The sequence below is a fragment of the Meriones unguiculatus genome, chromosome 1 (assembly GCF_030254825.1).
Source record: "Meriones unguiculatus strain TT.TT164.6M chromosome 1, Bangor_MerUng_6.1, whole genome shotgun sequence".
NCBI classification, from domain to species: Eukaryota; Metazoa; Chordata; class Mammalia; order Rodentia; family Muridae; genus Meriones; species Meriones unguiculatus.
Genome location: NC_083349.1, coordinates 27,488,689 through 27,511,235, shown reverse-complemented (window position 1 = coordinate 27,511,235; position 22,547 = coordinate 27,488,689). Strand labels below are relative to the sequence as shown.

At 45.6% G+C, this 22,547-nt stretch overlaps 3 protein-coding genes across 9 annotated transcripts in view; 1 reads left to right on the top strand and 2 right to left on the bottom strand.

Moving 5' to 3' along the window:
* Positions 1–53: 53 nt before the first annotated feature.
* Positions 54–14,100, bottom strand: Bscl2 (BSCL2 lipid droplet biogenesis associated, seipin). Of its 7 annotated transcripts, XM_060386151.1 has the most exons (13): positions 10,314–10,707; positions 9,224–9,381; positions 8,577–8,893; positions 7,141–7,252; positions 6,827–6,908; positions 3,313–3,456; positions 2,507–2,641; positions 2,232–2,329; positions 1,054–1,195; positions 855–921; positions 593–664; positions 412–492; positions 54–308 (listed from the first exon to the last, which is right to left on the bottom strand). In XM_060386151.1, the coding sequence occupies exons 3-13, from the start codon at positions 8,869–8,871 to the stop codon at positions 166–168; spliced, it is 1,371 nt and encodes a 456-aa protein (XP_060242134.1). In that variant the 5' UTR covers positions 8,872–8,893; positions 9,224–9,381; positions 10,314–10,707; the 3' UTR covers positions 54–165. The 7 variants fall into 7 exon arrangements, with proteins under 7 accessions (XP_060242134.1, XP_021507524.2, XP_060242139.1 ...); XM_021651849.2 differs by lacking the exons at positions 7,141–7,252; positions 9,224–9,381 and adding an exon at positions 12,250–14,100 and having other exon boundaries at positions 10,314–10,530; XM_060386156.1 differs by lacking the exon at positions 7,141–7,252.
* Positions 10,959–12,304, top strand: Gng3 (G protein subunit gamma 3). The gene is made up of 3 exons (XM_021651853.2): positions 10,959–11,110; positions 11,456–11,555; positions 11,829–12,304. The coding sequence occupies exons 2-3, from the start codon at positions 11,457–11,459 to the stop codon at positions 11,955–11,957; spliced, it is 228 nt and encodes a 75-aa protein (XP_021507528.1). The 5' UTR covers positions 10,959–11,110; position 11,456; the 3' UTR covers positions 11,958–12,304.
* A 2,183-nt stretch (positions 14,101–16,283) lies between the features above and the next one.
* Positions 16,284–22,547, bottom strand: part of Hnrnpul2 (heterogeneous nuclear ribonucleoprotein U like 2) — a 15,388-nt gene continuing 9,124 nt past the window's right edge. Inside the window, exons 11-14 of the mRNA XM_021651846.2 lie at positions 20,447–20,647; positions 19,463–19,536; positions 19,087–19,197; positions 16,284–18,969 (exon numbers count right to left, since the gene is read on the bottom strand). Of these exons, the coding sequence (XP_021507521.2) occupies positions 18,889–18,969; positions 19,087–19,197; positions 19,463–19,536; positions 20,447–20,647 (467 nt within the window). The 3' untranslated portion in view covers positions 16,284–18,888. The remainder of the gene's footprint in view (positions 18,970–19,086; positions 19,198–19,462; positions 19,537–20,446; positions 20,648–22,547) is intronic.

The window sequence follows — 22,547 nt, the reverse complement described above, 5'->3', positions numbered from 1 at the left end:
CAAGTCTGACTCTATGGACCCATATGGTGTAAGGAGAGAATTGACTTCAAAACTTGTCCTCTGATGCCCACACAAGCAGCTGGCACAAAATAGTTTATTAAGGGAACAAGGGGAAAAGGGTCTGATGGGAAAGTGCTGGAATGTGAGGAATCAGCCCTCTTTTGTTCAAGAACTGGAGCATGTTGGGCGTTGCCTGACGGCACCCCTAGAAGGCTCTTGGCTACCCAGAGTCTCAGGGGCAAGGGCAGATGTTGAAGAAGAGGTAGGGAGGTTAGCTTCTGTCAGCAAAGCTGCATCTTCCCAGGAGCCTGAAATGAGCCAGGAAAGGGCCAAACAAAATTGCAAATAAGAGACAAGAGGGGCGAGATGGCATTCCCGCCACACATCACCCCTTTATACAGTGCTCCTCACCATCACTAGCTTCTGGCTCTTGCTCCTCCTCTCCATTCTGGGACTGCTTCTCTGGTTTCTCTTCCTCAGACAGCTGGCCCTCTTCAGCCAAAAGGGGAACAACAGAGGTGTGACAGGAGGTGAGACCCAGGCACTGAAGGGGAGTGCTGGGGAGGAGCGAGGAAGAGGGACTGCATCATACCCGTTCCTGAGGGATCTTCAGGGCTCTCACCATCCTCTGTCACATCTGACTGCTGGGTAGACTCCTCCTGGCCTTCAGGTCCCACAAACAAAGAACAGCTGGGCTCAGTGGCTACACTTGGCTTACAGTGCCAACTGCACCTCCCTTCAGCCTTTCCTTACACCCTCAGTTCCAGAGTACCGTATGTTTCATCCCGGAGGCAGGTAGCCCCTCTAACCCAGCCAGTTTACCTCTCAATCATACTGTAAACCAACCCACTTACCTGGCTGATGGCGAGAGATCCGACGCTGGGCACTATGTCGTGAACTATCCCTTTGTCGGATATTAACCTGTGGAGAAGTAACTGCTGAGCAGTGAAGCCTGACTTCCCTTTGCAGTAATCACACCCTATCCCTAGCATGCCCCTGTTCACTGACACAGATCACCAAAAGAAGAAAAACAGGGTCTTTGCCCCTTGAGACCTGCAAAGAGAAGCGGTGTCGGGGCCAGATGCCACCCCACACCCACTGCATGTAGCTGAAGAGCATGATGACACTGAGGAACGTGAAGTTGCTGGCGACACCCACGAAGGCGCAGGTCATGGGGAAGTTGTATAGCAGGTACCTGGGGGAGGGGGGGAAACAGGGTCAGGAATGGAGTAGCAGTTACCAGATAGCACTGGTTGCTATCACTCCAGAAATACTTGCCTCTGCCACTAGGGTACTCACTCCCCAGCCCAGTTTCCAGACCACACTGTAGGGTCTAAAAAAGGATGGGGGCTGGAGAGATGGCTCAGAGGTTAAGAGCACTGGCATTTCTTCCAAAGGTCCTGAGTTCAATTCCCAGCAATTACATGGTGGCTCATAGCCATCTATAATGAGATCTGGTGCTCTCTTCTGGCATGCAGGTACACATGCAGACAAAATATTGTATAAATAATACATAAATAAATCTTGGGAGAAAAAAAAAGTCAAGAACTTCAGGCAGTCTCAGGGCCACAACATTACAATGGCTTTAACTGTGACCTCTCTAGTCACTCCAACTCTTGCTGAGCCAATGGAACAAGACAGACTTCACTGGAGCAGAGGTGGGGGTGGGAAGAGGGTGGTATATGTGGATCTCACTATGTTGCCTAAGCAGCAGGGACTACACAGGACATTGCACCTGACTCAATTTTTTTCCCCTTTTCATTATTTGAGTGTCTTGCTTTGTAGCTCAAGATTTCTTTCCTTGGTACCCCCCCCAAGCCCCAGTGCTGGAATAAAAGGGTGTGTGATCACATATGGGATTTTAAAAAATGATTCTTAAAATTCTTATGTGTATGAGTATTTGCCTGAGTATATATGCACGTACCACATGGATGCCTGGGATCCCTAGAGAGCAAAAGAATACATCATATCCCTTGGGACTGGAGTTACAAGATGGTCGTGAGCTATTACCTTGTGGGTGCTCTTAACCCCTGAGCCATATCTCTGGCTGCTCACATGGGAGTTTTAAGAAGCTCTTCTGAAAGCCAATACACATAGTGAAGCCAGAGAGGAGAGCCCCTGACTTTTGTAAAAAATGTGATGTCATTACTAGTCACCTCTGCCTCGGACCCTTTTCATTTTGGGGCAGGTCATAGGAAAGCTGCTAGGCTTTACTTCCATGGCTGACTCACCTGAGCCCAGTGAAGTGGGCATGGATCCGGAGGGAAGCTCCATACATCTGGATGCGCTTGCTGTGGATCTCAATAATTGCTCCAGTTGTTGGCACATACTGCAAGGGGAGGGGTGAGAGCAGAGTCCAGTCAGTCTCCTGCTGTTCTCACTTCTAGTAGCCAGTTTGAGGTCCACTTCCAGCATTTGTGGTTATTGCAGCTCACTGCCCACGGGCTCCTCAGGTGCAATTCTGGGCCAACTAGAGGGCTGTCTCCTACTTCGTCATTCCACTTACCGAATTCTCCCTATAGTCCGAGTAGAGCTCTACCTCCAGGAGCTGCTTCTGCTCAGCAAAGCCAAACAGCAGGAGGCTGGAGAACACCAGCGTGTCAAGCATCTGGAGCAATTGGGAGCGGTAATGTAGCATCACCTGACAGGGCCATGAGAACATGTTGGAGACAGGTGCCCTCTTCAGGCTGCCCCATGATTGAGCAGTCCATGTAGGCAAAAGTTCATTCTGGGCCCCCTCTTCCTTCATCGTCTCTTTTAGACAACAAATGTCCACCCAACCTGTAATGGCTCCCTACTGCCTGACCTCATTTCTTGATCCTAAAACAGTAAAGGCCCCCCTCTCTAAAACACCTGCCTGAGGTAAGCAGTCTGCTCTCATGCACCTTTCCCTCTGGAGTCTGTCTTTTGGTCCCAGTGAAAGGCAGGTATCCCTAATGTGGTTCTGCTGACAGTTAACTGTGGGTCCAGTGCTCAGTGAGCATCCACTGCATGCTAATAACCATATTTCTTTCCTGTCTTGCTAGGAGGAAGTTACTCTAAACTCTAGCAGTTAGGCCAGTTGTCTCAAAGCTGGTTTGTTCTGAGCTGCCTGTTCTAAGAGCAGCTGTACTTGTTAGACTGTTCCAAAGGTGAGCGTGCCCATAGGAAACTAGGTGTTTGGCAAATGTTTGGCTTCTTAAGTGGATTCTTCACTTATCCTGGTTTGGGCCTGATCTCAGGGCCAACGAAGTCTTCTCTTGAAGCATGAGCCAGATACTCTGATTCTCCCATCATTATCCACAACTTCCTAGACTGTCCATAAACACTTACTGAGCGTGAAGAAGTGGAGATGACTCGGCCGCCTCTGGTATAGCATGAAACAGTGACTAAGAACATGCCCAAGTTTTGATTCACAGGGGATTCTGGCAGTTCAAGCTCTAAGGTGACTCGATATGGCTGCCCATACATCAGCACCTGACCAAGGGAACACGCATCTTGTTAAAAAAAATTTTTTTTTTGTGGTGTCTTGAGACAAAGTCTCACTATGTAGCTCTGACTGGACTAGAACTCACTCCGTAGACCACGCTGGCTTCAAATTCAGAGATTCATCTGCCTCTGTCTCCCCAGTGCTGGGCTTAAAACTATGCACCACCGTACCTGGCTCCTTTAAGTACACAACAAACTTCCCATTGTTCATACTGATTCGATGCTGCCCCCTTCTGGTCACTGGACACCTTGGCTTTCCAGGCCAGACTTCTATCTTGTTTGCTGGTTTGATTTTATTTGGGGGTTGGGGTTTATGAGGTAGGGAACCAACCCTGTGTTTTCACAGGGTCTTGCAATGTATCTCTGGTTAGCCTGGCACTTAGTAGATAGCCTCAAATTCATGGAACTTCTCTTGCTTCAGCCTTTGGTTCTGAAATTTTGGGCGTGCACCACCACACTCACCCTGTCAGCTCTTAGGTCTGACTGAACCACTATGTTGTTCCGGGAAGAGCCCTGTTGCATCTTTTCCAAAAGTGAACAGTCACACTGCCAAGTGGGCCATCTGTAATTCTGGCCTGTGTGCCGCTGGAGCTGTCCCCCTGGGCCCAGCCTGCCCTCACTTGCTAATTAAGCAAGCACTGCTCTGCCTCCCTAGACAGCTCTTGCACAATCACCATTGTGGCAGTTCACACTGTTATCCTGGTCTCTCTTTTAATTTTTTTAAGGCAGAGTAGTTTATTAATTAAAAAAAATTAAATTGGGCCGGGTGTAGTGGCATACACGTTTGATCCCAGCACTTGGAAAACAGAGGCAGGAGGATCTCTCTGAGGCCAGCTTGGTCTACACAGTGAGTTCCAAGACAGCCAGGGCTACACAGAGAAACCCTGTCTCAAAAAACCAAAAAAACATATAAAACAAAATTAAATTTCTCTATTTGTGTCTCTGTGTGTGAAACACTGAATTTATTAAAAATGACAGAACTGCCTTGGGTAGCAGTGCATGTTTTTAATCCCAGCACTTAGGAGGCCAGAGGGAATGGATCTCCATGAATTCAAGGCCAGCCTAATCTCCAACGCAAGTTCCAGGCCAAGCAAAGATACACAGTGAAACTGTGCCACAAAGCAAGTAAATAAATAAATAAATAGAATGTGAGGACTGCATACCTTAAGAGGTAAACTACATATTATACAAATTTTCTTTTTTTATTTTATTTTTGTGTGCATTAGTGTGAAGGTGTCAGATCCCTTGGAAATGGCATTACAGACAGTTTTGAGCTGCCATGTAGGTGCTGGGAATTGAATCCGTGTCCTTTAGAAGAGCATACAGTGCTCTTAACCACTGAGCCATTGCTCCCGCCCATAAATTTTATCTTAATGAACCTATTTTTAAAAACCTAGAAAACTGATGGTTGAAAAAATATATCCAGTCCAGGCATGGTGGCGCATATCTATTAACAGCCCCAGCACTTATGAGACAGAAGTTTGAGGTCCCCCACTATTCCAGCCTAAATAGGTAGAAGTGCCTTTAATTCCAGCACATAGGAGGCTGAGACAGGGTAATCACAACTTCAAGGCTAATCACTTTTTGTCTTGTTTCGTGCAGTCCAAGTTAACCTTTCTGCCTCTAGCTCCCAAGTCCTGGCTCCTTTGTTTTTTATAACAGAGTACCAATAAGGGGTGGCCTGGAACTAACTTATCCAGGATGCTCTTAAACTCCTAAACTCAAGATATCCTCCCTAGGGTGGTGGCGGTACATACCTTTAGTCTTAGCACTTGGGAGGCAGAGGTAGGCAGATCTCTGAGTTCCAGGAAAGCCTGGTCTATAGACTGAGCTCCAGGACAGTCAGAGCTACACAGACAACCCTATCTCAAAGCTCCCCTCACCCCCCAAAAAAGAAGCATCCTTCTATGTCATCTTTAGCTATGATTACAGATGTGTGCCATTGTGCCAGAACTGATACCCTACCATAAGTCAGTTTCTTCTTAAATACCACTTAAAAAAATAATTTTCAAGTTAAAGACTGACACTAAGAAAGCTTTATGTAATAAAAAAATGACATTAATTCTTGGGCTGGAGAGATGGCTTAGAGGTTAAGAACACTGGCTGTTCTTCCAAAGGTCCCTGAGTGCAATTCCCAGCAACCACATGGTGGCTAACAACCATCTATAGTGAGATCTGGTGCCCTCTTCTGGTGTGCAGGCATACATGCAGGCAGAACGCTGTATAAATAATAAATAAATCCTTAAAAAATGACTCTAATTCTCAAAGTCCTCTTTTTTCTTCTGATTTTTTGATATCAAGGGCCATTTTAAGCTTGGAGTTTTATTTCTTATTGGTGCCTCCACCAGCTTTCCAAGTAGGGAAGGCTGTCTATATGTATACTTGTCACAGTTTCCAGGTTTTCTGAAGTCACGCTGGCATCTGGCCAGTCCTCTGGCACAGTACCCTTTGTAATAACAGGTAACACATACTTGTTACTCATTTCATAATTTTATATTTATATACCAGCTTTTTCTTTTTTTTTTTTTTTTTCTTCCCCTTTTTTAAAATAGGGTCTCAGCTGGGTGCAGTGGCACACACCTGCAATTCCAGCATTCAGGGAGGCAGAGGCCAACCTGGTTTATAAATCAAGTTCAGGACAGCCAAGGCTACACAGAAAAACCTTGTCTCAAAACAAACAAACAAAAAATCAGTCTCATAATATAGTCCTGACTTGCATGGAACTTTGTGTCTATGAGGCTGGCCTCTGCTTTAGAAGTGCTGGAATTAAAGTCATGTACCACCACACCCAGCCTTACATACTAGCTTCTGATACTTAAATGGATGTCATGCTCTTCCAACTAGCTGATTTGTTCACTTGGGCCTAAAACCCAAACTTTACCTAGGAGCTATGATTCAAGTGATAACTGCTGAATGGGACCAGTCCTAATGCCTGCTGCATACACAATCATTCTGATTTTAATTTGGCACTGGAAATTGATCCAGGGCCTTATAACAGAGGAGGCAAATACTCTACCGACTGGGACTTACCCCCAACCCTCCTCCTCCATTTTTTCTGAGGATATAGGGTCTGGCTGTGCAGACCAAGCTGATATCAGATTTGGAATAATCTTCCTGCCTCTTCCTCCTAGTGCTGGGTTTACAGACATGTATGTGTGAAAGTTGACTGGGACTAAATTTTAGATTTTCTTTTCAGTATGTGTTGACAGTTGACTGGGACCAAATTCTAGATTTTCTTTTCAACCTCTGTTTGCTTCAGTGCCTTTCTCTTAAATCTCTGTTGCTCAACCTCTGCTCTCCACATCTTTCTCAAGCAATCAGAACTTTCCTGATACTTCTGTCTAGCTCTCATACTCACCCGATCACGTCCACTCTTAGCCAGGGAGACATTGGCAACAGGGAAAGAGCAGAGTGAGGCAGTGGAGGAATCGCAGTCTGTCCTAAATGAGAAGGGAGCAGTGATGATTTGTGAAGTTACAGAGCCTACTCTGCCTGCCTGCCTGCCTGCCTGCCTGCCTGCCCACTCCCATCATCCTTTTCTCCATTACAGAGACATGTAGAACAAATGTGGCCACAAGATTCAAGATATCAGAATAAGGCTTTCATTCTCTTCCCACTATTTCAGTTTATTTCCTCATTAGAACAGAACCTGCAGGGTGTGGTGGCACACACCTGTGATCCCAGCACTCAGGGAGGCAGAGGAATGTGGATCTCTGTGAGTTCGAAGCCAGCGAGTGGAGTCTAGAAAGTGAGTCCAGTTCAGCAAAGGCTACACAGAGAAACCCTGTCTTGAAAAGAAAAACAAAACAAAACAAATAACAACAAAGAACAAAACCTATAGGTTGGAACCAAAGGGCACTTAGGTGTTTCTACAGGCTTCCTTGAATTGCTCATGGTCCTACCACTAGAGATTCTGATTCAAGAGTTCTGATCTGGAGCCTAGTTTAAAAAAAAAAAAAAGAAAGAAAAGAAAAGAAAACATTCCTCCAAAAAGATCTACGGATACATCTTTTAAGATAAATTATAGGCAAAAAACTGCACATTGTACATGGATACACAGCTCATACCTGGGCATGCATATGTACACACACACACACACACACACACACACACACACATATATATATATGCCTCGTGTTCTCAAAATGTTTAAGAGGATCTACCTTAGAAATGGCAGCACATGATTCAGGACAGGGTAAAAAAAAAATTTAAATTGAAAATAAAACTGTTTTCTGTATGTAATAATTAATAGTCTTACAGCTTTTGTTGGGAGACATAGAAAGAATCTCGCAATGTACATTAATAAGGAAGCTAGGTAAGAAGTAGGACTCTAGGAGGTATGTACCTTGAGTTACTGTGTATACCACTGGGGGTGCGTGGCAGTAAACTAAAAGCAAAAGAGGTATTTCCTAATGCCTCCTGTGTTAAAAGCCAGGGTAATTGATTCTTATGCCCAACGGTTCAGTTAGGTCAAAATTCTACAGTGACTTAACTGAGCAGACTCATTATTTCAGTCTTCAAGGTGAAATTTCTGGGCTGGGGAGATGGCTCAGTGGTTAAGAAAGAGCACTGGCTGCTCTTCCAGAGGTCCTGAGTTCAATTCCCAGCAACCACAATGGTGGCTCACAACCATCTACATAATAGGATCTGATGCCCTCTTTTGTCATGCAGGCATACATGCAGAGAAAGCACATATAAAATACATAAGTAAAAAAAAATTTTTAAAGGTGAATTTTCTTTTCCTCGGTGTGTGTGTGTATGTGTATGTGTTTTAATCCTATTGAGACAAAGTCTCAACCTGTAGCACAGGCTGGCCTGGAACTCATAGTAATCCTCCAATTTAGCCTCTCAAGTACTGATAACATACATGTGACCAGGCTCTTTTTATAGGGTTTTAACCAGAATTTAGCAGCAGAGGTACACCTTGAACTTAGAGCCCTACCCGCACAGACCTGTTCCAGCCTTGGCTCGTGAGGTAAGAAGTCCTGTCAGCACACTGGGATAAGATTTCATCCTCTGTCAATACTGGGATTCAACAGAGGACAAACTAGGAGTCCTTGTAGTAATTTTCAAGGTAAGATTCTACTTTAATGGAACAGCCTTCTCACCTGTAGTGGAAATGCACAGGGCTGAGGTGGCTGACTGTTGGCATGTAGGAGTAGTAGAAGGAGCCATAGAGAAACACAGATACCCAAAGCAAGAGGAGGATGGTGCAGAAGAGCACCCCAAACTGTAACAGCAGCCTACGGGCACGGCCTGCCAAGACATGGCCCACTTCCTGGGCCCACAGTAAGGCTGGTACTGGTGGGTCATTGACCATGATGGGGACAGCTGGGGATCTGGCCCCAGCTTCAGGCTTTGAGTTTCTGGCTGGTCTTCCACAGGGACGACACCCTTGGCCATGGGACAAGGCAGCTGAAGGTTCCTGGAGAAAGTGGGAGAAAAATAGCTTTTTTTTTTTTTTTTTTTTCCCGAGGGTATCTGGGGAAGACAAGCTTATTAAACTGGCTTTGAGGAAGTAGAGATAGCAGGACAAAGCAAAGTCATTGTTTCACATGTGCTTCTCTTCCAATTATTCCTTCACCTTCCTCCCTGAGTTCTCTTCCAGAACCCTTCCTCCAGTCATCGGAGCCTGGGGCAAACCTCCTTGATACATTTACAGATTACATACATAGATCCAGGACCTTAAATCTCTCCCAAAACAGGAATGACATGGATCCACAATGCCAAGGGTTGCCAGGAGTGGGTGACTTGCCTACGAGCGCACAGCCAGTCCAGCTCAAAGCCAGTAGCCGTAGAGCAGTCACAATGGCTTCCCGAGTTCCTCCCCTCTGCCCGGACCTGCGTTCGCTCACGGAGAGGGTGATCCCTATTCCGCACAGCTCCCTGCGGCTGACGCTGCGGCGCCTACCCCTAGAATAATGCGGTGGATATCAGCCCTCCACCTCAGCGAGGCCAACTCACCAGCCTCCGGCTGCCCAAGCAAACAGAGAAGGGAGTTTCGCCTGCCCAGGAAGCCCCGCCCCTTCTGACAGTCGTCTGTTAAGCACAGGGGAAGGGCTCCTGCAGGGGCGGAGCCCTGCGCAGAGACCAGAGCCTGTAAAATGCTTTGCCCCTGTTTCCTGCTGCCCACCACCTCTGTCAGAAGCCCATTACACTTCAGCTGAGTGACTAAAGGGGCAATACACTCCTCATCCAGGCCCCATTATACTCCCCAAGGCAGGCTGAGACCTAGCAGGGTCCTCCTTTCGAAGCCACAATCTTGGCCCTTCCCTGATACCTTCACCACAGGCCTTTTCACACAGAAGCCAGAGATCCGGGTGAAGGCCGGCGGTGTGGGGGAGTGGAGAGATCCGGGTGAAGGCCGGCGGTGTGGGGGAGTGGAGATGGTGAAATGGGTGCAATTTTTATTCAGCAGAGTTCCTTGGGCCTGTAGGCGTCCAAAGGAAGTGGAGGGGGAAAGACGGGTTTGCCCAGAAAACCTTGCACCCTTCCAGAACCCAAATATTGTGTGCTGCTCGGATGGCTTGCTGTTCACTAGTCCAGCGTGGCAGCATTTCAACCCCTTTCAATCTCCAGTGTTTATGCTGCGTGATTGACCTTCCGTGACCCGTGTGGTGCAGTCTGCCTCAGAATACCTACAAAAACAAGACTAGGTCTCTGAAGGTGGCTTCTTCTAGAAAACGTCTTCCAGGAGGCAAGGCCAATATACATCTTTTTAGCAACAATCTTCTCAAATTACACGAAAAAAATTGAAATCAATTCCCTATCTCCCCAACTCCTCACTCCAAGAGTCCCACCTGTGTTCACAATATTCATACTAACTACTGCGTATGGTCACTTACCTCCTCTTTGTCTGGTCCTTTGATCTGGTCTCTGCATGTCTCTTTTTCCCCAGCTTCTCTTCTTTGGTGTATCATTTCTTCAGATTATCTTCCTGCTGGTTATCTCTGCCGCCCTGGATTGCCCCACTCAGGTTACTTGTGGCTAGAAAGTGGTGAGCTAAAAGCTGATCACCTGTGGAGCATCACATTTTCCCTGGGTCTGCAGTATGGAGGGTCACTGAAAGAAAAGAAGATTCAGGTGCTAAGTGCTGTGTCAGGGTTGGGGGGGGCAGCTCAGCTGATGTCAGATTTCCAAATGAGCAGGGTCTCCTGCAGTAGGTACAGACTTTACTGCAGGGGCTGTCACAAGCCCAGACCACCCCATTTGAGAGGGGAGCCTGCTTCAGCCTCAGGTCCTTTGGGTAGGGCTCAAGTTCAGACCCAGGGCTTCTACAATGGGCAGGGGCAGGTAGTGACATAGAAACAGTGGGGGTGTTCACAGTGGCTGCAAACAGCAGCCAGACTCCCCCACTGGCCAGGCAGTTGGTATGCTCCAGAATCTGAGCAGCTCCTTCTAGCATCCTTCATCCTTCAGGTACCAGCCATCTGGCCAGTGCTTGCGCTGCAGAAACTGAGACCACCCCTTCAAGGACGTCCAGTCTGAGCATCTCTAGTGGCCGTCTCTGCATTAGCTGTCACTGCTACAGATATTTTAAGCTGCGAGTCCTTTCAGGGTGGAGCACCTATCTGAGGCAGGGTTTGGTGCCCCTCCTCACTGACCCTACATCCCAGGCTGCTGCCGCCGCCTGTCACTTCAGGTGAGTAGAGAACAGCTTGTTTCTCTCTCATTAGGGCTTAAGGTGACAGGTGGCTGATGTGATTTCATCAGGGTGGGGCTCTTTCTGACTGAGGCTTTCATTGTTGGTAACATAATTGGCTCAGAGACTGAAAACCCTGAAATCCTTAGTATAAGGGATTTGGAAATAATTTCATCTCATCTTTTCTATTCTCCCCTCAGAGAAAAAGAGATTTGATGGCTACTGGAGAGTGGAGATAAGAGGGGGCCAAAATATTGGGGAACAAACTCAACATTTTGGTCTGTGTGGTTGTTGAAGAGCTGAGTGTTTCAGCTGAGAGTACTGAGTTGTCTGTCTTTTCTCCAGGATGAAAGGGGAGACCCCTGTTAACAGCACAATGAGTATTGGTCAAGCACGCAAGATGGTGGAACAGCTTAAGATTGAAGCCAGCTTGTGCCGGATAAAGGTGGGTGCGACCCTGGCACCCGTTAGTTTTTCAGGCCTCAGCTGTAGGTTATCAAACCCCTTGCGGGGGGTGGGGGGGAGATGCTTCTTTTTTGACACGCCGAGGACAGAAGCAGAAATTGGGCTTTGTCAGCAAAGCTGTTCCTGAGGACTGGAGATGGGGGAGAGGACTGTCTCAAAGGGCACTAGAAACTAAAAGATAGCCTAAATGGCGAAGGGAGCTGCAGTCCCTTTCAGAATTCTGGCTAATGTCTTCCTCCTGGCTGTATCCCAGGTGTCCAAGGCAGCAGCAGACCTGATGACTTACTGTGATGCCCACGCTTGTGAGGATCCCCTCATCACTCCTGTGCCCACTTCGGAGAACCCCTTCCGGGAGAAAAAGTTCTTCTGTGCCCTCCTCTGAAGGGCTCTGTCTCTCCTCTGAACTCCTCAGCATCCCGCTCCGAGACCCACCCTTAGATCGGAGATTGTAGCAGTATTTCTTCCCGTACATATCCTGAGATTATATGAAGCACAAGGCCCTCCTAACCCTTGTCTAACCCATCTCCTTACCCTTTGAAGCCAATTCCAAGCACCTTTTACTCTATCCACAGAAGGACCCCGCTTAAATACTAGAATTCTGCCTGTTTCCCTCTGTGATCCATCCGTTCAGGCAATGGAGAGGGGGATGCCCGGGTGCTTGTTCTCAGTCTCACCTGGAGCTACTGGAAAGGTAAAGGCATTTGAAGAATAAAGTCATCCAGAGCCTCAGAGGACAGCGCCTGTGTTAGCGTTCTTGGGAAAGAGGCTCCTCAGTCGATACACTTGCCATATCCGGGGAACAGGGCCAGTCGAGCCGGTTAGACATTGTAAGGATTGGAGATCGCTGGGTGTGAGGCGCGCGAGCGCCCCCAGTGGGAGGTTGTTTAAACGAGCCCTCAGAAGCCGCGGAGCCTTCACAGGCGCACGAGAGCACCGAGCACTTCACAGACCGAGCGGGTGGGTTCTCGCGGGCTCAGGGACAGCAGCTCCGGGTGCAGGTGTCCTGAGGAGCGGAAGGGCGGGACAGGGCGACTCGGCGCCCGCAGCCGATGTCCAAGATGGCGGCTGCCCCTGCGTACTGGCATAGCGGCACGCACCAAGGGTGAGGTACAGCACCGCTCTTAAAATGGCGGCCCCCAGCGTTCCCAATATGGAACGATCCCTTTCGTGGTCCCCTGATCTTAAAATGGCTGCCCCTGCCCTCTCGAAGTCAGAGTCCGGGTCGCTGTCCCATAGAATCTAGAACTTGACATCCTTTAGAGATCACCGGAGTTTAGAAAGAAGGCTAGGTTCATAGTTCAGTGTGGTGGCCCACGCCGGTATTCCCAACACTCGGGAGGCAGAAGCAGGTGGACCTGAGTTTTAGGCCAGCCACGGTTACACAATGAGATCCTAGTCACTAGGACTTGGGCCCAGGAAGCACAATGTAGATTTTGCGAGAGAACCTCGCAATGTGTTCCAGTCCATCTTGGGACACTGTTCCTTGGTCTCTCTGGGAGGTAAATAAGGAGTAAATTTCAGTGTCTTGGGGTTATTTTCTCCTCAAAGTGACTGAAGAACATCTGTTTTGTTTTTGAAACAGGGTTTCTCTGTGCAGCCTCCCCTAGTGCTGGGATTAAAGGCATGTGCCACCAAGCTTGAAGAACATCAATTAAGAGAGTACAGTACCTAACACCTCTTTTCGAGCGTTCAGAATGTTGCCTGGCCAGAGACCATCTCTTGAGTGCCTCCTAGATTAAGAATTGGCGGAGGTGTTTACATTCCAACACTTGGGGAGGAAGAGGCAGGTGGATCTCTGAGTTTGAGGCTGGTTTGATCTACAATGGGAGACCAGTACAGCCAGGGCTACAGAGAAACTCGGTCTCGAGGGAAAAAAAAAAAAAATCAGCAGTGAAGGTTTAGGAGACCCAGATTACCTCCTAGCAGATTTTTTTGTTCAAAGAGTGAACAAAGGTGTTATGGATTCTAGGCCAGGATTAACTGTTCCATTTGTTTTCAATCAAGCATCAAGATCCTAACTTCAGAGACACATCTTTCTAGGTAGGAAGGTCTCATTAGGCTATTTCAAATTTTGTGCATGGATATAATTGGGCTGCCCAGAATGACCAATATGATCTCAGGACAGCCCATCATTCCCAACCCCTATCTTTCCTAAATCTTGTCCTTTCCCAACATGACAAGGGAAAGGAATAAAGAAACAAAAGTGGGGTGGGAGTATTGACAGGCAGATTCTCCAGTGTCACAACCAAATGGTTGAACAGGTAGAGGATCTTAACTGCAGGCCCAATCACCTAAGTTCCTGCCCTGGATTCAACAAGGTGGTGGGGGAGAGCTCAGAATTCCTATGACCTCCACAAGCGTGCAAACACACCACCACCAGACTTTCAGCAATGAAGTCTGACTTGAGTACTTAGAATCTTTGTTCCGTTCTTGGTACTTGCGGAAACTCCAGGAAGGATCCTTGTTATAATCCCTGCTTGCTCACAATACCTAGTATGCCATAGGTGCTTAATACCTAATGAATGTTTTTTTCTATTTGTATATGCTTAAATTGTACAGAAGGTTTAGCAGAAACCAAAATAAAAAACTCTTTTGCTACTCTATCAGTGTTGGGCAAATACCAGGGTAGTAAGAAAATCTTATCAGCTCAGATGTGGCAAAAAGCCAAAAGTGCTCAAAACATAGCACTGATATTAGGTTAATCCTCACCTTATCTTACCTCCAACACCCATCTTTATTTTTCTCAATTTGATTAGCTATTCAAATTAGGGGTGAATATTTGGTTCAGGAGGATGTAAGCTATACCCACTAAAATAAAAATAATATAAAAATAATTATAGTGGGGCTAGAAGAAATGACCCAGTGGTTAGGATTAGCTGTTGCTCTTGCAGAGAACCTGGTTTAGTTCTCAGCACCCATGTGTTGGCTAATATCTGATCTTAATTCCACTTTAAGAGGACCCAAAGCCCCTTTCATTCTGCACAAACCAGACACATATACATGGTGCATACAAATACATGCAGGGGAAACGTGTAAAAATAGAGATGAGGGATGGACCATTAGTGGATTTTTTGAGACAGGTCTGAACTCCTGATCCTCCTGCCTCCAACTCCCAAGTGCTGGGATCACACATACACACCACTACACTCAGCTGTTCTTGGTGTTTTTGAAACAGGGTCTTGCTCTGTAGGCCAGGTTGATCTGGAATATACTGGTAGGCCTTCTGCCTTGGCCTACCTAGTGTTAGGATAAAAGGCATGCGATATCATGCCCAGCTGTGCACTAATTACAATTAGCTCTAACACTAAAGTGCCTCCATAATAGAGGCCAGTAAAATGGTTCAGTGGTTAGAAATGTCTGCTATCAAGTCTGATGACCAGAGTTCAATCCTTGGGACCTACCCATGATAGAATGAATACAAAACCAAATCCCAAAAGTCATCCTCTGATCTTCACAGGTATGCTGTAGCACATGCATGCCCCCACATACAAATTTAACAGGTTAAAACCCAAAAGTACTAGTGAGCTTGGTATGGTAGCAGCCCAGGCTACAACAGTCAATACTGTTTCAAAAGACAAAAACAAAACAAAGTTCTAGCTGTCAGCAGCAGCACATACACACAAAGCCCTGTCTGTTCAATACTAGCATCACACTGTTTTTTAACTTTCATTCTTCAGTCATTAGAAAAATGCAAAAATTTCCTTCTTAGGTAATAATTACTTGTGCATAAACTTAATGGCTTTCATCAATGAAACCTTTCACTTAACCTCAAACATCCAACTGATTTTAGCAGAGCCAGAGTTAAAATTTTCACTCAAATGGCTCAAGATTTTAGTATAAGAGGGACAACAGAGACGGTTCAATGGTTTGGCACAGTTGCTGCGCTTGCAGTGGACTAGGATTCAGTTCCTAATACCCCCATGGAAGCTCACAATCATGGGTCACTCCAGTTCTAGAAGATCCACTGCCCTCTTCTAGCCTCCAAAGGCACTGCATGCATGTGGTGAACTGAAACGCAGGCAAAACACTCACACATAAAAATGGTGGCGCATGCCTGTAATCCCAGCACCCGGGGAGGCAGAGGCAGGTGGATCTTTGCAAGTTCGAGGCCAGCCTAGTCTACAGAGTGAGTCCATGACAGCCAGGGCTACACAGAGCAATTGTGTCTAAAGAAATTAAAAAAAAAAAAAAAAAAAAAAGTTACTATAAGCACAGACCAGGTAGAGACAGGCCCCTGCACAGCTGGTTCCCAAGTAAAGGCACTTATAGAAAAGGGCACAGTAGTCATATACACAGAAGTTATTCCTGGTTGCACCTAGTGCATTTTAATAATTAAGCATTTAAAAACAGAAGGTTGGTAATTGGCTTGGCACTTCATTTAAGTTTGGCAATTTGAGTTTGGTCCTTGGACTAACAATAGGGGAAGGACTCCACAAAGCTGTCCTCTGTCCTCCATGTGACCTCTATCCCCGTCTTCGAAATGTATACTTGATCCCTGTGCACACACCAAAATCTAAAATAGGTGAATAAAATGGTTGTGGTGACAAACATGTATAAATGCCGCATTTTGGGGTTTAAGGTATGATCAAGAGTTCCAGGCCAATGTAGGCTACAACGAGATTCTCTCTTAAGTATTTTTAAAAAATACATTATTAAATAAACACTTCCATGATCCTTCCAGTCAGTGCAGCCACAGGAGATAGGAAAATTCAATCCAAATGGTAATTTATTCTAAAACTGGAACTACTGTGCCTACATTTTTTTTTTTTTTTTTTTTTGCCAGAATGATGTAATGAGAACAGGGTAGAGTTACAGATGTAAACAATGACAGTTACATTTTTAAAATGGTACCCCCCCTCCCACTTTTTTCACTGGCCACTTCCAAGAATGTTTTACAGGTTGTGCAAAAACACTTACAGGCTCCATGTGGTGTTTGTTTTTCTCACAAGCTTTTCCATCTACCACTACAACAGACGTCTGATAAACACTAAATAAGTCTTTGAAGGAAAACAAAGCCAGGGATTCTCCTGTTACCATAATCCACCCCCACCCCCACCACCATAACATTTCTTTTCATAATAAAAACACAAGACAGAAACAAAATGCAGACATCCACTTTGATGCAGGAGACCTCCTGAACAGACCCAACAAAGGTGTGGCAGTTTCATTCTCCATTCAACTAGAAAAACAGCTTTTTAAAAAGGAGACTTTGACTTTTCTAGTGTCAAAAAAATCAGTAACAAGTATACTCTCTAGCCCATTGCCCCAAACCTCTGTGTTAAGTTTGTGCCTAAGGGCCCTATCATCCAAATCCAGGTCACAGACTACTATAAAAGTATTATTTGTTGGAGGACTAAACATCTGAAGTGGGAGCTTCTGCCTCCAGAAAGTAAGTTTTCTATTATAACATAATCTTGTCCCCTAAAGGGATTTCTTTGGGCTCCAGTTTTTACCTTTTTGCCCTGACATTATAAACAATGCTTTCTCAAACTCCTTTAATAGTTAATGTCAGTGAGTTAGAAAAGATGCATGCAATCATTCCACCCACTGCCACACACAGGTCTGTTTGTGGCACCATAAGGGACAGGTGCAGTATGAGCAAGTTTGTCTCCTTCCAGTCCTTTGGAAAGAGGTCCTTGAGCAGAAGGGTGTGTCATAACAAACCAGTCAGAACAAGGGTCTACACATCCGAGAAGCACTGAACAGTGAAAACATCAGGACAAGAAAGATCCAAATCTCAGCATAAGTTTAAACAAGAGATCTAACTGCTTAGGTGAGGAAGTGGAAGTAAAGTATGTTCTAGTAGCTCAGCCCAGAGGTTTTATCACCAGGAAGTACTATAGGATGCTGTTGCTGAGTAAGCTTTTAGCTAAGCAAGATGATTTAAATTGAGGCTAAATATTGAAAGAGCATTGCCATATCCTGCCCACATTCTTGAATCCAGAAACCTGTAGCTGTTCTGTCAAGAACTGGGAGGGTGTTGTTAAAAGTTAAACTATATGATCCCAAAATGAAGACTCTTTATGAGTCTCTAAAGACTCAAAGGGAAACACCCCAGAAGGAATCCTGTTTCAACAAGTTAGGAAAAGGTGCTCCCTTGCAAACACTCACACACACATTCATATAGTCTTCCCAAGTTTCTGCAGCCCTACTGAGCTGCCTCCCCTGCACCCCTTTTCTACCCCTCTCTGTGTATCAAAACAAAAACAAAAACAAAACAAAACAAAAAGCCAGTGGCAGGGCAGAGTCCCTCACACTGTATAAAATAGTTGCTATTCTCAGCACCTGGGCCTGACAGCCCACACCACAGGATTCACCTATATACATATCCTGACGCAGTGAATAGCATCTTGCTGCGTTTCTGTGAACTGAAACCCTGAGAATCATCCTTCCCTCACACTGTAAGAGGCAGGCAATCTTAGCAAATGATTCTAGAGCTTTCTTGCCTCTATCAACTTGGAAGACAGAGACTAAGGGACTGGCAAATCACTACCTTCAGACTGAGGGCTGTGTTCCCATTTTCCTCCAGACTTAACAGGAATTCATGGAGTATAATATGGATGGGGACAAATTATTCTGCTCTGCAGTCTCCATATCCCCTTGCCTGGGAATCCTATATAATAGAACCACCCAACTAGCAGTCTCTGTGCCTTGGACAGACAGCACAAAGGCACAACAAAATGGACAATGGGACATTGGGGCCTCCCATCTTCATAGACTAAATATCCCAAAAGGGAAAAGTTGGTAAAGAAAATACAAACGGTTAGTTGGTGCAAGTGACTGATAAAGAGCCAATCGTTTATTTCCACTGCCCTGGTCACACTCCCTCTGCCCCTGCTCCTATCTCCTCTGTCCCCACTCCTGCCTGCTATGCAGAGTTCTCTCATGTTGTTCCCCTTCTCCCACTCTCTCTTACTGGGCTACCAGTCCAGCTGTCTTAGAATGTTGGAGGGTGTCATTTTTAGTTATTTTCCTATCCAGCTGCAGGGTACAGAACAGGCAGCCGTAAGTGCTGCTTTCTGTGCAAATGTTTTTTGATTACAAATAACCTAACTAGGTTTGAAATGTTTTATAGAATAAGACAATATTCTTTTCAACAAACTTTAAAAAAAATGTACAGTTTTGTTTGTTTCCACTTCCCCCCCTCCCCAACCCCTGCTTGCACACCCTCCCCCCAACCACCCCTCCCCGGCAGCTCAGCCCAACCCCAACAGCCCCTGTTTTCCTTGGTTGTGGTTTTTTTTTTTTGGGGGGGGTGCCTGGCACCCCCAGAGACTCAGCTTCATGGCTGACAGGCGAAAACAGCAGAGGCTTCACCGATACCCTTGGTAACCGTAGTAATTCCTGTAGTATCGGTCTCTGTCCTGTTGGTGGTGGTAGTAGTAATTCTGCCACTAGAAGAGAGGGAAACCCCATCACTCAGAGCCAGAGCTGGCTGAGGATAAACAGGCACTCATCCAGCTGGTCCTGTCCCCCTTCACCCTCAATCTACCTCAAGATATTATACTTACATCCCGGTTGTATTGTCTGTAATAGTCTCTGTATCTGTTGTACTCATAATCTCGAGCACTGTAGAATCGTTCATAATCACCCCTGTATCGATCATAGAAATTACGGTAGCCCTGAGGAAGGAGAGAGAGAGGAGTAGTAATGATATATGGGTCTCCAGAAGCACAACCCAGTTTCCCATTACCAAGCAAGACATATTTTGTTTTAATACTATAAGCAGGGTAAATTCTTTTCCCAGGTTAAATTCTTCCAGATGATCATATTAAGTGGGCATAACCCTAAAGCCCTAAGAAAACAGCCCAAACCCCTCTGCTCCCCCAAGTCAATAGGAATGGCTTCACAGCCCAGTGGGAGGAGCAGAAGGAGAGCTGCACTCACCCCTCTGTTTCCAGACTGCCCCCAGTACTGCTGCCCGTAGGCCCGGTTGTCGTAGCCTCGGCGCTGCCCGCCCACTGGAAGAGAAATGGAGAGGGCGCTCAGACAGCTGGCATGGGGTCCTGGCTCCAATCTGAGTGGAAATCAAAAAGCTGGAGCCAAAGGCAATACTAGGGGAGGAGGCTTGCCCTGGCCAGGCTCAGGTACCGTTAATTAAAGCACCAGCCAGGATCTTTATTAAAAGAGTCTGAGAGGGGAGGGCAGAAGAATAGACACAAGAAAACAAAGCCACCCTGCTTCTGAAGTTCCCTAATCCTACCAAACATTTTAGACGATAAAAGAATAGATGGCAGAGTTAGAAACATGAATAAAAACTGCCATTGACAGGATCAGATGCTCAGTCCAGAAAGGGATCTGAGGTATCATGTAGCCTATACAAATCACTGGACTGTACACAAAATAAAATCTATACAATACTCAAAGGCTTGGAACCATTGTTATTCCCAGTGTCCAGGACATAGCTAGCATTAACCACCAGTTGATTTACAGTTGCACACACATAAACAAATATTTTAAAAAGAGCAATAAGTAGACAATGGGGCTTTAGATGGCAAACTAGACATGTAGAGGGAAAATTAATTCCACTAACAACCAACTTCCATTGTAATGGTCTAAAATGATGGGAAAATGCATTTACTTTTGTCTGTGCAATTGGGTAAATTTGATAAAGCATCAAGAAATCTTAAGATGAGAATTAGATTTCACTGTACACAGTGAAGTAGGGAACCTACTTGCTCCCATAGAAGTTAGGCATATGATGAGGCATAGTACTGTGTTTCAAGGAAACATTATTTTGCCCCAGAGTAACTATTTTCTGGCTGAAAGATTATAGGGAAAGCATAGGAAACAGGGAGTAAAGGACATAAGAAGAAATAAGCTTCATCAGGAGGACTGCTCATTGTGGGTAACCAGGTCTCTAGGACTCACCATAGCCTTGGCCTCGGCTTCGGTTCTGCCGGTTTCTCTTGTTGCGGTTGTTCCGGCGGTTTGTCCGCTTTTCAGAGGGGGGCAACAGCTTCCTTGCTTCCTCCTTGTATTTAGTAACAATGGGTTGAGCTTCCTCTTTTTCCAGCTCCCCATATGTCACCTCATCCATATAGTCGCATTTCTCAGGCAGAGAGAAGTTGGCTACAAGAATAAGAGAGAAGCTTGTGGGCCTGGAAAGTGCACAGACAGGGTAAGAATGCATGAAAATGTACCAAAGAAGTATACTTTAGTTTTTGGTGGCTTGGGAATCAAATCCAGGGCTTTGCAAATGTTAACCAAGTGCTCTCTCTCACTGAGCTGCAAGGCTTTGATTTGTTTTTCCCATTCTGAGATTTAATTATACAAACCAGACTAACTTCAAGTGCCTTAGCCTCTTGCCTTTTGAGTGCTGGAATTAGTTACGGGTCAACACTCACAGTTTGCTATTATTTATTTGAGACAGGAGCTTTCTACATAAACCCTGGCTATTCTAGAACTCACTATGAAGGCCTGGCTTTGAATTCAGAGATCTACCTGTCTCTGATGGAATAAAAGATGCACACTACTATTCCCAGTTTTGTTATTAATGGCATATGCCTACATCACACCATTTCTTTGGAAACAGGGTTCTTCACAGAATCAGAGCTCACTATCCTCCTGTTGCCACCCTGTTCACTTGTGGGATTTCAGGAGTACACAGGGTACCTGGCTTGTTATGTGGGTGCTGGGAATAAAATACCAGGCTTCATGCTTACACAGTAAATACTCTTTAAGGGCCAAGCCAAAAAATAAACATCTTTGTGTTTATTTTATTTTAAGACATAAGGCCTCATGTTTCCCAGGATGGTATGAATCTTTCTGCCTCTTGCCTTCTAAAAAGTAGGATTACAACTATAGTTGTTGCTAGTACACTTTGCTTCTATTTTTAGTTTTTTCTTTTCCCCTTCCTTTGAGATGGTTTTGTTATGTATAACTTAGGGTGGACTTTAGCTTGCTATCCAATCTGTGCTAGCTTCAAACTTAAGATCCTCCTGCCTCACCCTCCTACGTGACAGAATAATAGGTCTGATCACCACAACAAGCCAAGCCTAACATTTTCAAAGCTTAACTTAGTAATGTACTAAAATATGCTTGGCTTACACCAACTCACCCTTAAATAAACTAACTGCTTTTTTGAGACACAGTCTCATGTAGCCCAGGCTGGCCTGGAATTCCCTTATATACTAGAGAGTAACCTTGATCCTCCTGCTTCCAATTTCTTCTTCCCCTTTGTAAAGGCAGGGTCCATCTACATAGATGAGAACTACCTAGAACCGACAGCAATCTTCTTGCTTCAGCCTTCTGAGTGCTAGACAAGTGCTATTATGCTAAAGGCAATTCTTTTCCCTAAATTGTAATAGCACAAGTGAAAGGGCTAGGTGTAAACTAGATTTACAAGTTCTCAAATGAACCATAACAGAAGAAACACAGATTAAATGTAACTGAGTTTTGGTGTTGCTTAGATAAAAACTTTGTTTCAGGAGCTGAAGAAATGAGTCAGTAGTTAAAAGCACCTTGCTTACTTTGCTGAGGACCTAGGTTAAGTTCCAAGCACACATATGGTGGCTTACCACCATCACTAATTGCAGTTCAGGGGCTCTGATGCCCTCTTCTGACTTCCAAGGGCACCAGCATGCACATAATAAATATATATATTTATGCAGGTAAAATACTGAAAGGAATAAGTAAACATAAAAAACAAAAAATCCCTTAAGTCTCATTATATAGCCTGCCTAGCCTATAACTTGCTGTGTAGACCAGGCTGGTCTCAATATTACAGACACCCAACTGTCTCTGCCTCTGCTGGGATTAAAGGCATACACTACCCATGCCTGACCAAGAAGTAACATCATCAGAGCTGAGCTGGAACTGAGAGTATAGGTGAGGGTATCACACTTGCCTAGCATGTACAAGACCCTGGGTTTAAATTCCCAGCACACCTAACCCCCACCCCCACAGAGACCACACATGGACACACAAAGAGGCTAAAAGTACTAGTACTCAGGGTGGACTTTAGCTTGAA

Bases quoted from the DNA above. Each gene is read 5' to 3' on its own strand.
- Bscl2 (XM_060386151.1), bottom strand. From the start codon at position 8,871: ATGGCCAAGGGTGTCGTCCCTGTGGAAGACCAGCCAGAAACTCAAAGC. The intron at 493-592 runs GTATGATGCAGT...TTTTGGCTGAAG, and splicing joins TGAAGATCCCTCAGGAACGG to AGGGCCAGCTGTCTGAGGAA. The intron at 309-411 runs GTGAGGAGCACT...GGCTCATTTCAG, and splicing joins AGAGCCAGAAGCTAGTGATG to GCTCCTGGGAAGATGCAGCT.
- Gng3 (XM_021651853.2), top strand. From the start codon at position 11,457: ATGAAAGGGGAGACCCCTGTTAACAGCACAATGAGTATTGGTCAAGCA. The intron at 11,556-11,828 runs GTGGGTGCGACC...GCTGTATCCCAG, and splicing joins CCAGCTTGTGCCGGATAAAG to GTGTCCAAGGCAGCAGCAGA.